The following is a 24,408-nucleotide window of genomic DNA, read 5'->3' on the forward strand; positions in this document are numbered from 1 at the left end:
GACCTTGACAATGCACAAAATGTGAAAAAGCTCTACAGTCATAAGACTCCATCCCTATTGCTCAGTGCTGGTTTCAAGTTATGGGAGATCCTGGAGCAAACTATACTGAGCCCCCCTTTTGTGCATCCCCCCTGATACTTGGGGGAAATGGGGAAGGAAATGGGGAGGGGACTTGGTGGTAGGAACCAATTCCTCCCATCTCCTTCCCCATCAACAAATGGAGAGACTCTATCATGGTGGCGGCTCTTCCATTCCCTCCCACCTCTGGAAGGTAAGAGAAACTGCAGCCATTCCTCCCATTCACCAATTCAGAGGGTGAGAAGGAGGGGCTGTCACCACTGCCAAGTCCCTTGGCAATGGATCCTCCTACTATCCCCATCAGCCAATGGGCTTCCTCCCAAAGGCATCGCTGCAGACACCTTTGGGAGAGAGACTGCTGGTTGGTGGAAAAGGCAGGAGGAAGCTGCAGTCACAGGGGCCTCACTTATGTCACCGATGCCCTTCTCTGGCATCCCCCCATTTGCAAATGGGACTGTCCTGCAGAGACCCCCACAATGATGCAGAGTGCCTTATGATAGGCATGGACTCCCTGTTCAATGACTGACCTGACCACTCTCTGATGCAACCCCTGCTACCTCTGATTTTTTTAAAGGGTTGATTTCAATCCTTGTAGAATTTAATTCACAATTTTTTTCTTTTTTTAAAAACTACCTTAGAACTCTGTGCTGTCATGTCAATGTCTGCCCCTCCCTCTCTTGGTATCTGAGTGTATTTTCTTTTCCCACTTGCTCCCAGGAAGCAAATGAGGGGATCAAGATTGGGGAAGGGACCTCTTCCTTTCAAAATAATGATTCCATTCTGCTCCCTGAACAGCTGGAGGAACAAGTCTCATTCTGTCCATCAACCCTATTGCTTCAATGTCTGCGTTTAAAATACCTCTGTCATGACCCTGTGGAATTCATGCTATTATTGGTCCAAATAGAGTGAGCTGCTTTATAGGAGAGAATGAAAGAGATGAGACCCACCCCATAGGTGGATCAAATAACACCCATTGCTGTCACTTCCTATTAACAAGTGTTTTACTTAGCAAGCAAACTCCTCTCCTGAAACTCCTTCTCCAAAGGTAAATTTCCTGCTTATCACTACTAATTTAAAGGCTCATCAGGTGCCACGTGACATCAGGCCAGCTCTGAAGATATGTGGGCTGCTGTCAGCATCTGAACAAAGGGCCAAGTATATCTTTATAGGTACATAAAGCTGCATTTATGGAGAATCTTTTGCTGCAGCCTTTGGTTGTTCATGGTCTCCGAGGCAGGGACAAATTGGCCCACTTGGAAAATAAGCCTGAGGAACTCCAGACCAGGGATGCAGGGTGTATAAAAACAAGGAACATGCTTAACCCATGTTCAAGGGACATTTGAACCTGAGCAATTCAAACTGTGTGCCACAAAAAGTTGAATTCTGAAACCTTGCATATATTATTCAAATCTGGCTGGTTTCTTTTCCTTTGCATAATTTATTCTGCTGCTTTGCATAGTCTCTTATTCACAGGGGAGGGCAAGGAGCCATGCAGAGGACTGAAGCTAGGTCCCCTCTGGCCAATGGAAATCTTAATTTTTGGCTACTTCTAGCTTCTGAGATTTCAATAGACATTTCCCATATGCCTGTAAGCATAGCTAAGACCTAGAAATGTGATTTTTTTTAAAGCTGCATATGTATAGCTCTGATCACAGCAATAGGTCCTTAAAAGAAAAAAAAAATGACAGCACTAGAGGTTTCTCTTAATGCTGTCTGTGATCAAAGTACAGTAGCCACCACTGTAAGATGAGTGCAAATGTTTCCCAGCCTCTCTTGTGTTACCTCCTTTGGACTGTTGTCACCTCCCTGTATGAACCAAAAGCAAGATTTGTCCTGTATCAGTCTACCCTGGTGTAGAGTATTACAGTTCCAGTGGAGATTCATTTATCCACTTTCCCCAAAGGCTCAAAATAGTTGAAGTACTGAGTCTTCAATCCCAAAAATATACTGCTGCAAGCTAACAAATATGGCTTCCGATTTGCTACCCAGAAGATGCTCACAGGCCTTTAAATCACTTGAGGCAGTGCAGCCTCTACTAGTTCCCTCAACAGTCCATCATCAACCCCCCTTATCACCAGACCAGCTCACCACAGGAGATGTGGGTTGCAGAAGGACATGGAGATGTCTACTTTTCTTGTAACTTCTAATTCTACCCTTAGATATCTGGGGGCCTAGATCCACAATTCTCACACCATTGGTTCTCAGTGGAAGAAGGCTAGGAGGGGTGAAGATAAGCCTTCAAGCCAGGCTTATCTCCACCCCTTCTATCCTTCTTCCACTGAGAACCAACCATAGTGCCATACTTAATTCCAACCTGAATTTTATGACTTGGATGAAGGAAAAATAAAATTGCTATCACCTGGCAATCAGAGGACTCATGACCTAGCCACTTCATGGTTGACCTGAAAGCAATTGAGGAGCATGACCTAAGGTTGCTCAGCAATGGCACTGTGATCTACAGTGCTAAAAACTGGGAATAGAGGCTGCAGGTGTCACATGGTGTCTCTGGATCTCTTGATGAGACCAGCCCTGCTGACAGCACAGCAAAAGTTGAGGGCACTACAAAGTATTAGAGAGCAATAAGCCATAGAGCTTGAAAGTCTGAAACTCATGTAACTTGATATATATAAAATATATCTTGCATATGTACATATCTCAAGTCCCTCTGTTTAGAGAAATACCCCCACGCAGCAAAATCATGCACCCAAGTCTGCAGATACTAAGGAGTTCCTTGAAATGCCAGCGGGAGTAAATACAGGGATGCTTTTAAAATGACAACAAATGTGAGATTTTCTTCATAATGAAGCCCATTGATGAAGTGAAACATCCTTGTTCAAGGGAACTAACAGCCCAATCCTATGCATGTCTGCTCAGAAGTAAGTCCCATTAGGGTCAGTGGGGCTTACTCCCAGGAAAGCGTAGACAGGATTGGGCTGTAAATCTCTTAGTACCAGATGTTGGGAACAGAGATGACTCTTGCCCTGCCTATGAGCTTCTCAGAGTATCACTGGTTGGCAACCGCAGTAAACAGAATGTTGGACTAGCTGAAACTCTGGTGTGATCAGACAGCAGTGGTGTCACTAGGGTTTGTGCCACTTGGTACGGGAGGCCAGTGCATCAGCCCCATGATGGACCTCCTCCCATGAAATGGGCAGGGCAACACCCTAGGTGGTGGGTGTGGTGATGCACCACAACCACACTGGTTTTTTGGTTATAACTTTTGATACAACAAGGTATTTCAACACTTTCTGCATGAAATTGCACATCGATATATAACATGATGGTATTTGAAAATACCAAGATTTGAAAAAATATTGGCTAGTAGTGGTGTCACACACACCCCCTCCCATGTGCATCACCTGCTGTGACCCACACCCCTAGCACCTCCCTAGAGATGCCACTGTCAAGCGGGGTAATTTTTATGTTCTTACAAGTGAGTTTGTCCTGTGGAAAAATTACTAACGTGATTCTTATAGCCTATTTATGATCAATAATATTGCATATTAAAGCAATGATTTTATATAGGGCAGTTTGGCAATCCACAACGGAGTAGCCATTGGAAAGATTTTTACCCTGTTCATGGTAAATGTGTGCGCGGCATCTCAGTGATGAAATCATTTACATGCTTTCTAAGTAAATATGCATTCGGAAAATCTTTCATCTGGAACCTGTGTTGTACTATAGAAGTAAAAAAGAAATATCAAAAACTGGAACCAATCACCAATTAAGCCTTAACAGAACTTACAGAATGGCTTGGAATTAGGGTGGTCAAGTTTTGAACTGACCACCGTGGCCACCTTTTGAACAGTAGCTTGACCAGCAGCAATAAAAAAAAGTGGCAATATTTAGCCTGATGAAATGAAAAAGTTCACTTGCTGATCCCTACATATCAAACCTTTGCTAAAGAGTTGCTGCCTCCCCCTTTTCCTGGTCGGTTGGAAATTCTACTTACAATGCTGGAAATTATGCTTTCCTCTTGTATGTATATATATATATTTTTTTGGTTGCTTCTCAGCAATAACATCGCAATTTGATCCATTTGAAGATTTTACTGCAAAATGAATAAACATACCAGACAATTCTTTTTCCCTTTTGGGGAAGTACAACTTCATGTCTCGTTTTTCTGAATGATTAAAAAGCTCCCTCGTTGAACCATGTCTTATTTCATACAATGTTTCAAGAACACTGTTCAATTTGTCTAATGTTAAATAGCGGATGGAAAGAAAGTTTCACTAATTGGCAAATCTTACTGGAAATTACAGTAATGCCATAATACAGTAAAGACCTTTGCTGAATTGTAAGCAACATTGTAAAATTATGGCTGCAATCCTAGCCACACTGACCTGGGAGTAAGCCCCATGATTGTAATAGGACTTACTTCTGAGTAGACATGCATAGGATCAGACTGTATGGGCTATTTTTAGAAGGTGAATACTGGAAGACTTGCAGTCCTATAATACTTTGCTAGGAGTAAACCCCATTAAATAGAATGGAACTTACTTCAGAGCAGACATGCTTAGAATTGTGTGTGTATGTGCATGAATGAGAACCCCACATATGTAATTGTGGGGTACTGGGGGTACCAGGTAGAGTCTTACAGTTCAATCCTATGCATATTGACTTAAGAGGCAAGTCCCACTCTATTAGTGGGACTTACTCCTAGGTAAGCATGCAAAGAACACCTAGCATACTCCTAGGTAAGTAATGCATGCATGCTGCAACTTAGATAGCAGTAATTTCTTCTCCACAGAGCACTCTAGCAACTGTAATTCTGTTAATCCTCTGTAGGGGACTAACAGAGAGCATTCTCACTAAAGTAGAATTACCTGGATTCTTTGGAGAGGCTAGGGCTGAATCCTATACACACTTATCTGAGTAAGCCCCACTGAACTCATTGTAACTTCTGAGTAGACATGCCTAGGATTGTGCTGTAGGACAGGTAAAAGTACTAGTATACCCAGATCACAAATTATGTTATTTTCTTAGCAACATTTTCAATACAGATATTCAGTAGCATAGTTCCGGGGGGGGGCACAGCACTAGGTTTTGCAGGGTGCCACAGTATGCAGTGCAAGCTGCCCCCCCCCTTGCCATTGGAGCCTTTCCCAGAAGTGAGAGAAAAATGACCCAGGAAGGGGGTGGGACCAGTGGAGGTCTCCTCCACTAGACCCTATCCTCTGTTTTGGACTGAGAAGTACAACACAGAGCTTCTCCAGTCTGCACCAGCAAAATAGCTGGTGCAGACTCAAGTAGCCCCATTGTGGGGCCTGTGTGCCCTTACTTGGAGGAAAGGAAGGAATGATCCCTTCCCCCAGGAAGACCTCTGGTGGCCGTTGTGGAGTCTCTGGTTGCCTTGGATAGGGGCACCTAACCAAGGCAAGTCAGGATTGGCCTGAAACAGTCCAGTCCTGTGCATGTCTACTCAGAAGTATATTTCATTGAGTTCAATAAGACTTCTAGATAAGCAACTGTAGGACTGAGTCTAAGAACACACACGCTTAGGAATTCTGAAGAGCTCATGACTGCAGAAAACACATTTTCTTTGTCTCCCGCCTACAAGAACAAGAAACGTGAAGATGGTATTTTCTTTCACTTAGTATTCAAAGCAGTCAATCCATTTCTCTTGCTTACAGGATGTAATTATCCCTGCTTCTTCGAGTGGTGAGAAACAAAATGCAACTGAAGTCAAGAATGTTCACCAGAAATCCGTGTCAGTTCTCCTTTTTTAAACCTGGGCCTTTTATAATTTTGATGGGTAACGTGATTAAGCACTTTATTATTATTAATAAAATGTTTATATACTGCTTTTCAACAAAAAGTAGTACGCAAAGAGGTTTACATAGCAAAACAAATCAATAAATGGTTCCCTATCTCCAGAGGGCTCACAGTCCAAAAAGAGATGGAGGCAACAGCTACAGGAAAAGATGCCATGTTGGCGTGAAGAGGGACAGTTGCTCTCCCCCTGAAAATATAAGAGGGCAATATAAGAGGACTTTAAAAGGCACCTCTTTGCCCAATTAGCAGGAGTAATGCTACTTTACGAGTAAACTTTGCGACTGCCTGTATATGCCATTTTTCCTCTAGGTAGCTCAGAGTACGATACATAACTTCTCCCTTCCTTTTATTCTTAGAACAACCCTGTGAGGTAGAGTAGGCTGAAAGCATGTGACTGACCCAAGTGATCTTCATAGCTGAGTGGTCACTGGAACCCAGCTCTCCCCAGGCCTGTTCCAACACTAACTACACACTACACCACTTTAGCTCTGGTACATTCCTGAAATAGTCCATTGTACCAAATTCGAAGCTATGGAAGCTAGACCTTTACATAAGAACATAAGAACAGCCCCACTGGATCAGGCCATAGGCCCACCTAGTCCAGCTTCCTGTATCTCACAGCGGCCCACTGAATGCCCCAGGGAGCACACCAGATAACAAGAGACCTCATCCTGGTGCCCTCCCTTGCATCTGGCATTCTGACATAGCCCATTTCTAAAATCAGGAGGTTGCGCATACACATCATGGCTTGTACCCCGTAATGGATTTTTCCTCCAGAAACTTGTCCAGTCCCCTTTTAAAGGCGTCCAGGCTAGACGCCATCACCACATCCTGTGGCAAGGAGTTCCACAGACCGACCACACGCTGAGTAAAGAAATATTTTCTTTTGTCTGTTCTAACTCTCCCAACACTCAATTTTAGTGGACTCACTAAACTCACCTTTCTTCTTTACAGTGAGGAAGTATGTACAATTTAATACAATGACGCTATAATCCTGTGTTCATTTAGAAGGCACAAATCCAATTTGAGTCAATGGGATTTAAGCAGTTTTAACTCTGTGCAGGATTGAAACCTCAAGCTGTCTCACGAGGGTTGCCACCTTTTTAATAAACTTGTCCTACTTTTTAACTCAATACATTTACTAGGTGAGGTTTTCTCCCCCATTCACCTCCATGCCTGTAAAATTTTCAGCTGTTAACATTTGTGAGTCTGGCAATTTTTGAAGGCACAGGAGCAGAGGCTGAAAAAAAATGTGGCAACTTTAAGTCTCTTACTTACAGTGAGCCAATACTCACTGAATTACACTAAGAATTACTTTATTAATTACAGTGTTATTCTGTAATTACAGAATCACAGTGAAGCTCCATGCAAAAACTTAGTGCTTTGCACCCCCTCTAGCTACACCACTGGCTATAACTTCACCAGGTGACCTTAAGCAAGCCACTCGCTTTTTGCCTCAAGCTTCCCTAGCTGTAGCATGGGGATAATCACACTTACTTTACAGTGCAGTAGTGAAGATTACATCACTGCTTTCCACAAGGCCTCAAGGGAGTAGAGACACTTCCCTTTGGGGTTCTCAACCCAAGGCCAACTCACATGGCACGCAACCAGAATTTAAGGCAGGAACAAAAGCAGAGTCATCACAGTTCTTCAAGCAAAACTACATTTAATGGCAACTTTGGTAGCAATATTTCTCTCAATTACTAATGCAATGCAATGTAATGACGCACTGATGCATAAAGCAACTCTTCACCTCCAACTTCCCACACAGAATGGCTAGGAGCCCTTATACACTCTTTAGAGAAGCTTAACTTGGAAGGGAAATTCAGACCAAACTGTTCTTTCTGCCTTTGTTCAAACAGAAGGATTTTGGAGGGAACCTCATAGCTGGATTTCTGACCATTCTTAACCTTACGCATGACATACCATACATAAAGCTTGAAACGACTTTAACAGCTGACAGACATGTCTGTATCACACCAAAGGAATAGCTGATTTATGCTCTAAACTAATTGCACATAATGTGCCATTATACCATTATATCATAATGTGCCAGTGATACCAGACCATGAAAGATCCATCTGAAATGTTGTGCAGTTCTTGAAACCTTTATGTTATTATAAAAATCCCCTCGGGGGTTTAGAGATAGCCTACCTATGTGACAACTTCTCTTAGACAACTGCAGGAGAAATGCAGGGAACAACGACAGCCACTCTTTATAGCCTTCATAGATATCACAAAGGCTTTCGACCTGGTCAGCAGAGACAGCCTCTTCAAGATTCTCCCCAAGATTGGATGTCCATCCAGGCTCCTCAGCATCATCAGATCTTTCCACAAGGACATGAAGGGCACTGTTGTCTTCGATGGCTCCACATCAAACCCTTTTGACATCCGAAGCGGAGTGAAGCAGGGCTGTGTTCTTGCACCAACCTTGTTTGGGATTTTCTTCGCTGTCCTGCTGAAGCAGGCCTTTGGAACTGCAACAGAAAGCATCTATCTCCGGACCAGATCAGACGGAAAGCTCTTCAACCTCTCCAGACTGAGAGCAAAATCCAAAGTCCAGCTGAAATGTCTGCGTGACTTCCTCTTTGCCGACGATGCAGCTGTCACTACCCACACTGCCAAAGATCTCCAGCAGCTCATGGATCGTTTTAGCAAGGCCTGCCAAGATTTTGGACTGACGATCAGCCTTAAGAAAACACAGGTCATGGTTCAGGATGTGGACTCACCTCCCTGCATTACAATCTCTGAGCATGAACTGGAGGTTGTCCATGACTTTGTGTACCTTGGCTCAACGATCTCCGACACTCATTCTCTCGATACCGAGCTAAACAAGCGCATCGGTAAAGCAGCTACCACGTTTTCCAGACTCACAAAGAGAGTCTGGTCCAACAAGAAGCTGACGGAACATACCAAGATCCAGGTCTACAGAGCTTGCGTCCTGAGTACACTTCTGTACTGCAGCGAGTCATGGACTCTTCGCTCACAACAGGAGAGGAAACTGAGCGCTTTCCACATGCGCTGCCTCCGACGCATCCTCGGCATCACCTGGCAGGACAAAGTTCCAAACAACACAGTCCTGGAACGTGCTGGAATCCCTAGCATGTATTCACTGCTGAAACAGAGACGCCTGCGTTGGCTTGGTCATGTCGTGAGAATGGATGATGGCCGGATCCCAAAGGATCTCCTCTATGGAGAACTCGTGCAAGGAAAGCGCCCTACAGGTAGACCACAGCTGCGATACAAGGACATCTGCAAGAGGGATCTGAAGGCCTTAGGGATGGACCTCAACAAGTGGGAAACCCTGGCCTCTGAGCGGCCCGCTTGGAGGCAGGCTGTGCAGCATGGCCTTTCCCAGTTTGAAGAGACACTTGGCCAACAGTCTGAGGCTAAGAGGCAAAGAAGGAAGGCCCATAGCCAGGGAGACAGACCAGGGACAGACTGCACTTGCTCCCGGTGTGGAAGGGATTGTCACTCCCGGATTGGCCTTTTCAGCCACACTAGACGCTGTGCCAGAACCACCTTTCAGAGCGCGATACCATAGTCTTTCGAGACTGAAGGTTGCCAATACAATACAATACAATACCTATGTGAACCGCCTTGAATAAAGTCAGAGGAGTAATCCGATGACCAGAAAGGTGGTATATAAATACCATGATGATGATGCTGATGCTGATGCTGATGCTGATGCAGCATCTAAGCTGGTCTGTGGTTAGGACATGCCTAGATGAGAGACCGCTTGCAAACTCCTATGAAGGCCACCTTGAATTCTATTATGGAGAAATGAGGCATACTGGTCACTATAAACCCCAGACTTATGGTAGTCTTTTCTGGAAAGTTTATCAGATTGCAGTGCAATCTGATGAAATCCTGCAGAGAAAACACTGCAAAACTCTTCATTCTCAAACATTTGTTTCCTTCAGGGTACAATTGATGCTATGCTCCTTTGGCTATACTTGACTATTTTACCTGACTGCATGCTTTATAGTTTCAAAACCAAGCCTAGTATTCAATTCATCCATGTTTCTTTCAAAAGATGAGCAAGAAAACCTGTTCCTAATTGGTACGTGGAATAGAAAGAAATGCCATCCACACAATGCATCTGTATGAAATCTCTTCGGGCTGCAGAATAACCATTATTCCCAAACAATCCTTTACTAAACCCCCTGCTATTAGGAAGAATGAACCAGCCTGCCTGAGCCTCTGGTAGCTATGAGGTACCATGAAGTAGCAGAAAAATATCCATTTTCAAGTTTATTAATATTTTACAGCTTGGGGGGGATCACTTGAAATTTCTACTCCTTGGGCCAACTGCGGTAATATAAGCTGTACCATCTAAATTGATAGGTCCATTGAAGACATAATGGAGAAAATGAGAGAGAGAGAGAGAGAAGACAATTGGCCCATCTCCTGTGCAAGAGTTAAATTACTGCTGAGGGCTTGCACTGGCAGAATATGCATTCCACCAATATGCTCTGTTGCAAAAGCATTTGTTTTGCCAAATCCCAATCCACTGGGCCTTGTAAGCCAGTCCAATCAATCAGAGTTGCCAATAAGCCAAGTTACAGTCCAAAGTCAGGTTCCAGGTAAGTCAGTCCAATCCATCAGAGTATCCAAATCAAAGTCCAAAGCCAAAGTCCACTCACAATCCACAGTCTGATTCCCAATTCAATAAGCCAAGTTAGCCTCCTCTCCAACCTGCACTACTCCTATCGACCACCAAAACCTTTCTGCCTCAGGTGCTCCCTATATACCTGAGGGAATCTCCTTATGCTCTAGTGGCTGCAGCTGTGCAGCACACCTCCAGCTACCACCTGGGCTTTAATCCTGCATTTACTCAGAGCAAGGGGCACTGTGGACACCACACCCTATCTCCTCGGTAATATCTTCCGCAATTCCAATACAGCGTTGTAAAGTTAGAGCCTTCCCACAGTGGGCACTAGTGGTTGCCAGGAGGCCCACCATATAGCACCATATAGCTAATTTGAATCTTTTTGTTCACTGGTGATGTACCTCTGATAAGTGAATGCTGGAGAAAAATGACAGGGGTGTCCTTTCCCTTCCTGAATGTATCTGGGTGGCCATTGCTGAAAAGAGGCTAAGGATAAGAATGATCTCTTGACCTATCCAACAGGACCCTTCGTATCTCCCTATGTTCTCAGGTCACTTGGAAAATTGCCATTTCCACATGTATATATAAGGAGATCTTTTTTTCTCTGTTGACACTAATGACCCATCTAGGAGCAACCTCAATGGCAAGTCAATGCATGAGATGCATTAACTGCTGTGCTAGCAAAACTATGAGACTTGTAGTGATTCTGAAGGCCAAGCAAAGACGGGATTTTATGTCTGCTGTGTGGGCTATTCAGTTTTTTAAAAGTAACCTTGAAAGAATTCCTCTTATTACAATATATGAAATATAGTTTTACACATGCCCGATCTCGTCTGATCTCCGAAGCTAAGCAGGGTCAGGCCTGGTTAGTACTTGGATGGGAGACCGCTTGGGAATACTGGGTGCTGTAGGCTTATACCATAGTCTTTCCAGACTGAAGGTTGCCAACCAACCATGCAAAATAGATGTGCCTGTGTAGACGCTGAAGGTGCCTGATTTGGGGAAAGGTGGGATGGGAGTGGGTCTGTATCCTTACCTTTGTAGGAAAGCAGCAGAGGTTCAAAACAATTCCCTGCCTCCCCTGAATTGCGGAGGACATGGGTTGCACATAAGTGTTTTCCAAAGGCTGCATATGTGTGCTTGGACTTAGAGGAAGCTTTTTCTGGGCTCTGTCCACTTCCAGTGATCAATTCATTGCAGGAGGAATAAAGGGGGCGGCGGCAAAATAATAATAAAAAATAGAGCAGATTGCTATCTGCTCTTTCTTCCTAGCATGTTTCTACATCCAGTTTCCAAATCCAAATCCACATTGTTTCCAGCTTCCAAATCCAGCCACATTGTTCATGTAAAGGTACTCAAAACCATGTCACTTCTGTTGTTTTGTTTTTTACTGAGGGTCCCAGAGATTCTGAATCTTGTTAACCCACCCAGGATCTGCTTCCGTTGAAATCAATGTGGGAGAGTCAGGTTATGCCTGTTCAGAAGGCGAATGTATCTTTAATCCAATACAAAGACCTTGTAAGAACAACTGTGCGTGCCCCTCACTGTTCCATCTTTTATGCTTTTTAAAGCTGCGAGCAGATATTCCTTTCTGAATCTCTCATCACTTTCTCAGCTCCATGAGTCCCTAAATAATGCAGGCCTGGCAATCTATCTGTCCTTGAGGATAAATGTGATAGCAGCAGAAAAAGTCTGTTCTGTCGGCTGGGGCTTTTGATCACAGTTCACGGGTTTTGCAAAAGCTTGTACAGCCATCCCTCTTGGAGCTTTTCTGTTTCATCAGTGTCTGTTTATGAATTTCTCCCCCTGCCATGTTCTCATTGTTGGTTGCTCTTGCAGCTGGTGCTGAAATTAGTTCGCCTTTCAGAATTCACCTTGAAATACACTGCAGAGAACGTCCTGATCAGACATTTGAAATGGAACGTCTGCATTCAGCATCCTATATTGAAATTCAAATGATGACTGTGGATTGGCTTTGACCTGTCATCCTCTCATTGTTACTAAAGCTGCTGCACTGACAGATATCTGTTCCTTGGTCCTGATTTCACAAAACGTCTCTGAAGACACTAGTTAAGAGTACCATCACTTCCACAGCTCCAAATCTCCCTTACAGGCGTTGAACTACTATATTTTTTGTATCACTCTTATGTTTGCTGGATGAAAATGGCTGCACCATGTAACCAAGTGTTACACTTGCACGGATTCACTCTTTCCATATCCCCAATCTTCAAATTTGGCTTGCGTAAATTGACCCCATGTCTAGGGATTGCTTCACGTGTTATAGCAAATGACAGATCTCTGCATAACCACTGTGGCCATGGACCAATCACAGTTTTGTATAGTGTCTGAATGGGATTCAGAGTCTCTAAGAATGTGCTCCTCATATGTGTTTAGATGCGTATCAGTGCAGACCCTACCCCCCCCCAAAAAATTGAATGAGTAGACTTATATGAAGCAAGATAACAACCTGACCTGGGACAGGGTTACCACCTTCACCCCATAAAGCTACCAAGGCCTTATGATTGGCTCTCAAGCCCTGCTCTATGCCTGGGCTTTTGATACAAATTCATTTGGTAGGTTCCAGGGACAGGAATTTCTTGGTGGTGGCATCTCAGCTTTGGAATTCCCTCTTTGGGGTTATTTTCCTAGCCTCTATTTTCTTTGTTTTTAAGTGGGTGGGGCTGTTGGTGTTGACCACACCCCAGGATGACCTGAGAGGCTCTGCAGGATGACCTGAGAGGGCAGGTGGTGAGGACCACCCTGGACATTAGGAGAGGCCTCCGTGTTGCTCTCTCTGCCCAAAATGGTTCTGATGGTGAGGGTGCGGGGTAGCTGACATGGTGCATTGAGGCACCCTGCAACTTAGCGCTGTGCCTCCCCTCTGGGAATGCCACTGGTGATATAACAGGGTATACATTTTGAAAATAAGTACTCTCTGCAATCCCTTGCAAACTGTAGGGATAGTACACGATGTCATATCATCACATTGTGTATTGCCCTGTTCTGTGACAGTTAAAGTTCTGGAACCGGGGTGGGGGGAAGGGATGTGGAAGTGCACCATATGATACCTCAGCATATATGTCATTGCTACATATTACAGGAGCAGGAAATTAGTCACATGGCTGCAGCTTTTGCAGTTAGTGTTGATGGTCATGTCCGGTTTTGCTTCTTGTAAATTCAAGACCAAGGCATGATTTGAGTTGGAGACTTTCCAGCTCACACTCCTAGCTGCTACACTACACCAGCTCAATATGAACAGAATCAGCATGTCAGTTGACCTACAAAGATGGCAGAGAAGAGGTTAAGAAACACAGCTGTCTTTTCCTTCTTTCTTTGAGTGACAGCAAGGTTCAGAATGGGCACTGGTGTTGATTTGTGCTCCAGTTGTACTCCACATATGCTTCCTGTCCTTTGACAGTTCTTGTGTGTGTGTGTGTGTGTGTGTGTGTGTGTGTGTGTGTGTGTGTGTGTGTGTGTGTGACCTATTTTTCTTGAAAAGATTGGAATGCTGGGATAAATGCCAATCCTGGCCACCAATGGCAACACACACCATACATACTTTCCAAAATAGACTGTCTCGTGGCTGAACCTGTAACTAAAAACCTGCACTGAAAAATGGCATCTTTCTGGAGCTCATTAGTTACCTTTCAACTTGCAGTTCTTGGGCTTCTTCCCTTCTCTCTGTACAAATGATCACAGCATGAAATAGTAATAATAGGGGTAAAAAAAGACACTGTACAAGAGAGGAAGTCAAATCAGGTTATTCACAGCATCTGCTTCCAGACCAGGAAGAGAGGAATTTATCTTGTCCTGATCAGAGCTGGGATTCCACCTGCCGACAATCATAGCGGTTCCTTTGGGCATCTCTTCGGAAGTAAATAGCAAAAGTTGTTGCTCAGCAGAGAAACTGGAGATGTTAGAATTAAGCTGCTGAGTACTTATCATGGAACAGCATGAGTCTAGAACTTTCAACTGGATTCCTAAAGGGATCTGTGCTTGAGTAATTAAGGGCACAATCCCAACCAACTTTCCAGAACCGAGATAAAGGTAATGAAGCTTTGAGGTAATGGAATGAATATTTCCTTACCTTGAGGAGGCCTCTGTGAGTGCCACTCAACTGCAAGATGCAGCACATACCCCACTGGCACAGCTGTGTCAGTGCTGGAAAGTTGATTAGGATTTGAGCCTAAGTTGGCACTACCAATAATTAGGGTGAGGCAGCCTGTTTTAGGATGACAGACTTTGGTCAGTCCACTCCATTAAGGCAGGAGTAGACTGACCTCAGTCTAGCATGACCCCCCTCTTCCCCCCCAAATACAGTGTCTCAAAAAATGTACATACATTTTAATGAGCTCTAATTTGTACATACTGTACTTCATTGTAGAAAGCTTGGAACACTTGAATATCTAACAGCCCAAATCTACCATAACCAACTTTCCAGTTGTGATGCAGCTCCAATGCAGTCCCTGAGGTAAGGGAACAAATATTCCCTTACCTTGAGGAGACCTTCATGACTGCCTCACCACCACATAATGCAGCTTGTGCTCCATTGGCACACCTGCCTGTGGCGTAGCTAAGGAGGTAGCAGTTGCACCAGGCATCAAACTTTAGGGGGGCAACAGACTGAGCTTAACACTAGTGACCAAAATTGTGAAATGGTAGGTATGAATACCACCATGTTATATAGCATTGGAAAAGTAATTTAATGCAGAGTGCAATGAAACAAACTGCACTGGAATATCTGTATTCTATCAAAAGTTATGGCCAATTAACCATCAAATAACAACTGTCTTGTGTAACAAAAGTGGATTTGCTTAACTCCAAACTCACCTATGAGACTGATTGTTCTGAGTGCCAATGAGATGTTATTATGATACAGCATGGAACCAATAACTTTTTACTTTTTTACTTAATTAAATTTGATTTTATCATGCGGGGGGGCTACAAAATCTTCTTTGACTGTGGGTAGCAGATTAGGATTTGAGCTATGCCATCGACTGGGGGAGGCAGCAGAGCAAGTGGGTCGTGAGCTACTGGGGGGAGGAGGTGGGTTCCTCCCAATTCACTTTTTAAAAAGCCCAGGCCATGATGTCACTTCCGGTTCTGACATCACTTGCGGGGCAACATTTTGAGTTTGGCAATGGGCTACACAATCATTAGCTACGCCACTGATGCCTGCACCAGTGCTGGAAAGCTGGTTACGACTGGGCTGTAAGGGAAGCAATTGAAGAGATGCGTAGAACCATCCCAGCACACACACTGATGGATGCCTGCAGAGCCTTTATTCAATGATGTCAGCAGAGTGCAGACACCAGTGGGGAACATTTCGAGCGTGTGGTCTAATTAGCTAATTCACTAATTAACTGGGTCAAGCCACTGCTTCTGCGTACACTATATGCAGTATATGTGTGAATTATAGCTTAATATATTTGTGGCCTCTGAGCGGCCCGCTTGGAGGCAGGCTGTGCAGCATGGCCTTTCCCAGTGTGAAGAGACACTTGGCCAACAGTCTGAGGCAAAGAGGCAAAGAAGGAAGGCCCATAGCAGGGAGACAGACCAGGGACAGACTGCACTTGCTCCCAGTGTGGAAGGGATTGTCACTCCCAGATTGGCCTTTTCAGCCACTCTAGACGCTGTTCCAGAACCACCTTTCAGAGCACGATACCATAGTCTTTTGAGACTGAAGGTTGCCAACGACGATATTTGACCCTATAAAGTGTGCGTAAATTTTCTTGAGACACCCTGTATTTTTTAACTAATGGGTTGTGTTTAAATTTCTAAAGCTGTTAAGAGTACATAGGATCTCTTAAGCGCTACTGCCTCTTCCTAAAGGAACTTGCTTCATTTAACAACAAAGGTGCATTTCCCATCCAGGGTGACCAGACGCCCTCTTTTTCCAGGACACGTCCTCTTTTTTTTTAACCTCGTGTCCTGGAAAAGAACTTATTAATTTATTTACTTGATTTATACCCCGCCTTTCTCCTCGAAGGGACCCAAGGCGGCTTACGACAATAATAAAACACAATTAAAAACATGATTTAAAACATGATTTAAAAGCAAAGATAAAAGCACAATTCATAATAAGGCATCTTAAAAACAGCGAACAGAAAAAAGGTGTAAAAAGAGCAAATGGCAGCAGTTTCTTAAAAGGCCCGAAGGCTGTAACTGGATATTAAAAGGTGTAAAATGTTAAAAAGGCCAGAAACTTAAAAAGGCTTGTCTAAAAAGAAATGTGTTCAGGCCTCACCGGAAAGTTTCAAGAGAGGGAGCAGTTCATAAATCAAGAGGGAAGGAGTTCCATAGTATTGGTGCCACTAATGAGAAGGTCCTATTTCTTGCTGCCGCCCCACCTACCTCCCTGAGCAGTGGCACTTGTAAAAAGGCCTTCTCCGATGACCTAAGGAGACAAACTGGATTGTATAGGAGTAGGTGGTCTCTAACATACCCTGGCCCAGAGCATTAGAGAACTTAAGTGCCCTCTTTTTCCCTGTGACCCTGTAGGCAGTGCATAGCCTTCTTGTAATTAATGAATTATATGTAATAAAGTATATGTAATACAGTTTTAAATTTAATAATAATATAGTGTTTAAATTAACCAGATGAAATCAGTACACGAGTACTTTTAGCTTTTATTTTATCATGTCCAACATTTTGGGTTGCCTTGTCCTCTTTTATGGTAAGGACATCTGGTCACCCTCTTCCTATCTGAAATTAGCCCCACTGAACACAGTATCTTATTTCTCTAGGGCGCAAACCTATGCATGTCTACTCAGAAGTAAGTTCCATTGTGTTCAATGGGACTTACTTCCAGGAAAGTGTGTATAAGGATTGTAGCCTCAAACATTTATATCCTGCCTTTCAGGACCAAGCTCTCACAAGCCAGCTAAGAACACGTAAAACCAGAAAATACAAAGAATAATAAGATAAATATAAAATAACTAGAACACCATGTTCACACCACTGCTCCCTATTCAACTTCCTGATACACACAAACCCCACACAAACCTGATACACACAAACCACACAAACCCCAAACAAAATAATAATAATAATAATAATAGGCAGGCTGTTCTAAACCCCCGTAGGGATTTTTACAATGGAATAGTTTTAGTCTTCCATAGAACTCCTCCTTCCAGCTGGATTCCTTCCCGGTCTGGCCTCTCTCTGGCCCTTTGCCTCCCACGCTCCACTTGACGGCAACTCCTCTCTGCCACAGAGGGTCAGCTCATCAGTATCTCACCGTGTCGTCAGTTCTCAGGTACTTCCGGTTGTTTCGAACTGGCGGCCTCAGATCTTCAGGCATACAAGGCGGCAGCTCTACCAACTGAGCCAGACCTCCTGCCCTGACCTCCTCCCATATGTGTGAATGAGGCCCCACAGACAGTACGGAAGTGGAAGATCCTTGTTTGGGATCTTCTTCGCTGTCCTGCTGAAGCAGGCCTTTGGAACTACAACAGAAGGCATCTATCTCCGGACCAGATCAGATGGAAAGCTCTTCAACCTCTCCAGACTGAGAGCAAAGTCCAAAGTCCAGCTGAAATGTCTGCGTGACTTCCTCTTTGCCGACGATGCAGCTGTCACTACCCACTCTGCCAAAGATCTCCAGCAGCTCATGGCTCGTTTTAGCAAGGCCTGCCAAGATTTTGGACTGACAATCAGCCTGAAGAAAACACAGGTCATGGTTCAGGATGTGGACTCACCTCCCTGCATTACAATCTCTGCACATGAACTGGAGGTTGTCCATGACTTTGTGTACCTTGGCTCAACTATCTCCGACACTCTTTCTCTCGATACCGAGCTAAACAAACACATCGGCAAAGCAGCTACCACGTTTTCCAGACTCACAAAGAGAGTCTGGTCCAACAAGCTGACGGAACATACCAAGATCCAGGTCTACAGAGCTTGCGTTCTGAGTACACTTCTGTACTGCAGCAAGTCATGGACTCTTCACTCACAACAGGAGAGGAAACTGAATGCTTTCCACATGCGCTGCCTCCGACGTATTCTCGGCATCACCTGGCAGGACAAAGTTCCAAACAACACAGTCCTGGAATGTGCTGGAATCCCTAGCATGTATGCACTACTGAAACAGAGACGCCTGCGTTGGCTCGGTCATGTCGTGAGAATGGATGATGGCCGGATCCCAAAGGATCTCCTCTATGGAGAACTCGTGCAAGGAAAGCGCCCTACAGGTAGACCACAGCTGTGATACAAGGACATCTGCAAGAGGGATCTGAAGGCCTTAGGAGTGGACCTCAACAAGTGGGAAACCCTGGCCTCTGAGCGGCCCGCTTGGAGGCAGGCTGTGCAACATGGCCTTTCCCAGTTTGAAGAGACACTTGGCCAACAGTCTGAGGGAAAGAGGCAAAGAGGGAAGGCCCATAGCCAGGGAGACAGACCAGGGACAGACTGCACTTGAGCCCAGTGTGGAAGGGATTGTCACTCCCTAATCGGCCTTTTCAGCCACGCCAGACGCTGTTCCAGAACCACCTTTCAGAGCACGATACCAGAGTCTTTCGAGACTGAAGGTTGCCAACTACTAACTACTATGTTCACACTGACTTCTGAGTACACTTGCACAGGATTTAGATCCCAAGCCTTTGCATGCCTACTCAGAAGTAAGTCCCATGATAATCAATAGGACTTACTCCCAGGTAATGTGGGTAGGATTGCAGTTTCAATTGTACTTCTGTGCTCACACTACTAATTCACTAATTCCACATCAATATGCTAACCAAATTTTAAGCCTCACATCTAAGGTGTGCTTGGTGTGAGGTCCAATAAACAAACAGGAGAGGAGCATCAATACAACAAGGTACCATAAGAGAACAGAGCTTGTGGCTAAAGCCTTAAAGCAAAATTTCTCAAACTGTGGGTCGGGACCCACTAGGTGGGTCGTGAGCCAATTTCATGTGGGTCCCCATTCATTTCAAAATTTTATTTTTAATATATTAGACTTGATGCTTCCATGGTATGTGTGTGCATTTGGGGAAATGTTACAGATCTGTACTTTTAACAGGCTACTATATATATATGATTTTAACAATGATAAAATGTTACTTACTCCTAAAATGGGACTTACCCCTGGGTAAGTGTGGTAGGATTTCAGCCTAGGATTGTTAAAAATGTTCCTGCTTGGTGATGTCACTTCCAGTCATGACATCACTTCCAGTGGGTCCTGATAGATTCTCATTTTAAAAGTGGGTCCCAGTGCTAAATGTGTGAGAACCCACTGCCTTAAAGAGTGCAATTACTCTAGAGCAGGGGTGCCCAAACCCCGGCCCGGGGGCCACTTGTGGCCCTTGGGGACTCGCAATGTGGCCTGCAGGGAGCTCCCAGTCTCCAGTTAGCCTCTGGCCCTCTGGAGACTTGCTGGAGCCCGCACTGGCCTAATGCAACTGCTCTCAGCTTGAGGGCGACTGTTTGACCTCTTGTGTGAGCTGTGGAATGAGAGCTTCCTCCACTGCTTACTGTTTCACATCTGTGAAGCAGCAGTGGCAGCAAAGGAAAGGCAAGGAAAGGAAATGCCCACTTTGAATGCCCACTACAGAGATAAAGTGGGTAAAGTGGGAGATATAGATATAGATATAAAATATAAGAAAAGCGAATATATATATATATATATTCCATTAACACAAGTGCTTTTCTTATGTTTTCATCTTATGTAAGCTGCACTGAAAAAGTCGCACATATTCTGATTATGTCTGCCTAAGGTCAGTCTGCAACCAGGACATGGGACATTTTTGACTTGTTGTAAAGCCACTTTGTAAGCCCACTAGAGAGATAAAGGGGGGGAGAGATAAAGATATATATGTTGCTATACTTTGTACTTGTTAATAAGCTATGTTAGTTGCCTTGGGCATTTGCTTTGGCATGGGAAAGGTGGGATGTTAATCTTTTAAATAAATAAGATCTATATGATATTATATTATTGAAGCTGCCCTGGAAAAGTTGCTAACCCCTGCTAATTGGGTAAGAGGCATTTTTTCAAGTGGGTGCTCCTTTTTTTTAGCAGGGGGAGAGTAACTGGTCCATCTCACCCCAGCAGTGTCTGTTCTAGTGGCTGTCTGCTGGCATTCTTTTGCATCTTTTTAGATTGTGAGCCCTTTTGGGACAGGGAGCCATTTAGTTATTTGATTTTTCTCTGTAAACCGCTTTGTGAACTTTTAGTTGAAAAGCGATATATAAATACTGTTAATAATACTGTTAATAATAAAAGTTGCCCAGATTCTGCTTCTGCTGCCTAAGGCCAGGCTGCAGCCAGGATGTGTGTTTGTGTGTGTATAAATATAAAATGTGTGTGTGTTGCTATACTTTGTACTTGTACTGGCTGTGTGAGTCGCCTTGGGCATTTTAAAATGCCCAATTTTAATCTTTAAAATTAAGATTAATTTCACAAACAAACAAACAAACAAACAAACAAACAAACAAACAAACAAACAAACAAACAAACAAACAAACAAACAAACAAAATTTAAGCCCCCCCCCCCGGAAAAGTTGCCCAGATTCTGCTTCTGCTGCCTAAGGCCAGGTTGCAGCCAGGGTGTATGTCTGTGTGTGTGTATGTGTGTGTGTATAAATATAATAAAAAATGTGTGTGTGTGTGTTGCTATACTTTGTACTTGTACTGGCTGTGTGAGTCGCCTTGAGCATTTTAAAATTAAGATTAATTTCACAAATAAATAAATAAATAAATAAATAAAATTTAAGGGCCCCCCCCCCCCCCCAGAAAAGTTGCCCAGATTCTGCTTCTGCTGCCTAAGGCCAGGTTGCAGCCAGGGTGTGTGTGTGTGTGTGTGTGTGTATAAATATAATAAAAAATGTGTGTGTGTGTGTGTGTGTTGCTATACTTTGTACTTGTACTGGCTGTGTGAGTCGCCTTGGGCATTTTAAAATTAAGATTAATTTCCCAAATAAATAAATAGCATTTAAGGCACCCCGGAAAAGTTGCCCAGATTCTGCTTCTGCTGCCTAAGGCCAGGTTGCAGCCAGGGTGTATGTCTGTGTGTGTGTGTGTGTGTGTATAAATATAATAAAAAATGTGTGTGTGTGTGTTGCTATACTTTGTACTTGTACTGGCTGTGTGAGTCGCCTTGGGCATTTTAAAATTAAGATTAATTTCACAAATAAATAAATAAATAAAATTTAAGCCCCCCCCCCCCCGAAAAGTTGCCCAGATTCTGCTTCTGCTGCCTAAGGCCAGGTTGCAGCCAGGGTGTGTGTGTGTGTGTGTGTATAAATATAATAAAAAGTGTGTGTTGTGGGATCTCAATAGAGATGAATACAGAATATGGGATCTCAAATAGAGATGAATAAGAGAGACGAGGGCTGGGCTTGGTGCAAGATCTCTTGCTCTTTTTCCAGAGCTCTTTATTTTTATTCCCTCTTCCCCCTCATTCCAGACACTCTCTTTGCCTAATCAAACAAGCTAATCCTCCCACACCACGTCTGCCTTTTGTTGATTAGGTTTGAGGCAAGGAGGCTGAATCACGGGTGGCGTGGTTTGCCAGCACCTTCGTGACAGCGTCCCTACAGTGTGTGTGTGTGTGTTGCTATACTTTGTACTTGTACTGGCTGTGTGAGTCGCCTTGAGCATTTTAAAATTAAGATTAATTTCCCAAATAAATAAATAGAATTTAAGGCACCCCGGAAAAGTTGCCCAGATTCTGCTTCTGCTGCCCAAGGCCAGGCAGCAGCCAGACCCTGGACACGGACTCTCTGCAAGCCACTCGGACTGCCCACCGGGGAGACCAGGCGGGCGATGGGTGGACGGGCGCGTCTTGGGCCGAGGAAGGCCACACGTGCGCTGATGCTGCGCCAGGAAGGCCAGGCTGCCGCTCGCGCGCCGAGGATGCAGAGAGCGGAGCTCGGGGCGGGCGGGGCTGACGCGCAGCCCGGCGATTGGCTGCTCCGGGAGGGCGGGCGGCGTTGGGCGGCGGTGGTCCAGCCCTGGCTGCGCGGTTGCCAGGGACGCGGGGAGAGGGAGGCCGGAGGCGGGGATGGCGGGGATGGAGGGCGACGACGCCGGGGCCGCCCTGGACCACATCATCACCCAGTTCAACACCTACGAGGACTACCTGGACTCGCAGATCACCACGCAGGACCTTTATTACCTGGAGGTGAGGAGGCGCCTCCCTCCCTCCCTCTCTCTCTGCCTGGGAAGGAGTCGAGAGTGCCTCTGGGCATGCACAGAGTGCAGTCTTCCCGCGCGGGGAACAGCGACTGCAGCCTTCGCGCCTGGATGTGAGGAGCAGGAATCAGAGCTGGGGATATGCCTGGGGGCGCCTCTCACGGTTGCACTGCTTTATTTTCTCCTAGGTGTGCACCTCTGGTGGTGCTAAGTGCACAATGCGCACCCAGGAGCACCCTTGACCTTTATCATATGCACCCTGTATCATACTGCTGTCTTCCAGGCAGGGGCGGATCCAGTGTTTCTATGGGGGGCAGGCTATGAGCACTGCCTTAACTCCAGAGCCCAGGTCAACCAGGCAGTTAGACCCCGGCTCCCAGTTGAACTGGCTTCCATGGCCAAGGTTTGCTCGGTGGGTAGATCTCAGCTGCTGTCCACACTTGGAACCCAGATAAACCAGCTGTACACCTGGGGCCCAATCCTATCCACTTTTCCAGGGCCGGTGTAATGGTGCCAGTGGGGCATGTGCTACATCCTTTGGTGGGGAGGCAGTCACTGAGGCCTCCTCAAGGTATGGGAATGTGTGGTCCCTTACCTCAGGGCTGCATTGCGGCTGCACTGGTGCTAGAAATTTGGATAGGATCCGCCCCCCCGGGCTCCTATTCCACCTCTTCCAGGCGGGTAGACCTGGGCTCCCGGCCATGCTTGGGCTTTTCCCCATCCAAAACTAGATGCAGTAGTGCAAGTGAGATCTGACTAGCGCAGTATAGAGTGGAATTTATTCTTGTGATCTGGACTCTGTGCCTCTGTGAATGCAGCCCATGAGTGCGTTTACTTTTTTTGCAGTCACATCTCACTGCTGGCTCATGTTCAAATCAGGGTGCAATCCTAACCCCTTATGTCAGTACTTTCCAGCACTGGCATAGCGGCGCCAATGGGACGTGTGCTGCATCCTGCAGTTGGGTGTCACTCACAGAGGCCTCCTCAAAGTAAGGGAATGTTTGTTCCCTTACCTCAAAGCTGCATTGCCCTTATGTCAGTGCTGGAAAGCACTGACATAAGGGATTAGGATTGCGCCCTTAGGCCCTGCTAGGAGTCCTGAATCTTTTTCATGCATGTTGCTGCCGTGCCAGGTTTCCCCTGTCCTATACATGTACCTCTGATTTTTTTGTTTTTTGCTCATATGTGCAGGATCTTGCATGTGACTCTGTTGAACTTCATTTGTATGGGCCCAAGGGTAGAGACTGTTAAGATCCTTTTGAATCCTGACTCAGTATTCCAGGGGTGTTAGCTATCCCTCCCCCCTGCTTTATATCATCTGCAAGTTTGATAAGTATAGTGGTGTATGATGCAGGAGGCCGGGGGGCTCTGTCGTGCGCCAGGTCTTTCCTGGGCTCTCTGTGTGGTGGGGGGAATGGGATGCAGTGCTTCTTGCTTAAAGCAGTGAGCGCAGCAATGCTGGGCCCACCCCGTCCTCTTTTGCTTCTGTTTGGCTCAGAAATGGAGCCATTTTGGGTGGGTGTCAGGCACAGGTGCGTGATGACGCATTGATGCAGGGGGGTGATGTTGCTGTGTCACTATGTCACCCAGTCCTGAGTGCCATTAGGCCCTGAGGTCACTTCTGGATAAGCATCCCCTCGCCCCTCATGTAAGTCATTTATAAAAATATTGAACAGCAGCAGGCCCACAACAGAGCCCTGTGGCACTCCTCTCAATGGGTCCAGTCCTATCCAATTTTCCATTGCCAGTGCAGCTGTGCTACTGCATCCTGTGTGTTGCATCCTGTGGTGGGGAGGCAGTCACAGAAGCCTCC

The 24,408-nt window shown here is 45.2% G+C and overlaps 1 protein-coding gene across 1 annotated transcript in view; it reads left to right on the forward strand.

The window, feature by feature from the left end:
• The first annotated feature begins 22,464 nt into the window (after positions 1-22,464).
• CFAP299 (cilia and flagella associated protein 299) overlaps positions 22,465-24,408 on the forward strand; it is a 304,423-nt gene continuing 302,479 nt past the window's right edge. The window contains exon 1 of the mRNA XM_066632747.1: positions 22,465-22,584. Coding sequence (XP_066488844.1) covers positions 22,465-22,584 — 120 coding nt within the window. The remainder of the gene's footprint in view (positions 22,585-24,408) is intronic.

This window comes from Tiliqua scincoides, chromosome 6 (genome assembly GCF_035046505.1).
Source record: "Tiliqua scincoides isolate rTilSci1 chromosome 6, rTilSci1.hap2, whole genome shotgun sequence".
Taxonomy (NCBI): domain Eukaryota; kingdom Metazoa; phylum Chordata; class Lepidosauria; order Squamata; family Scincidae; genus Tiliqua; species Tiliqua scincoides.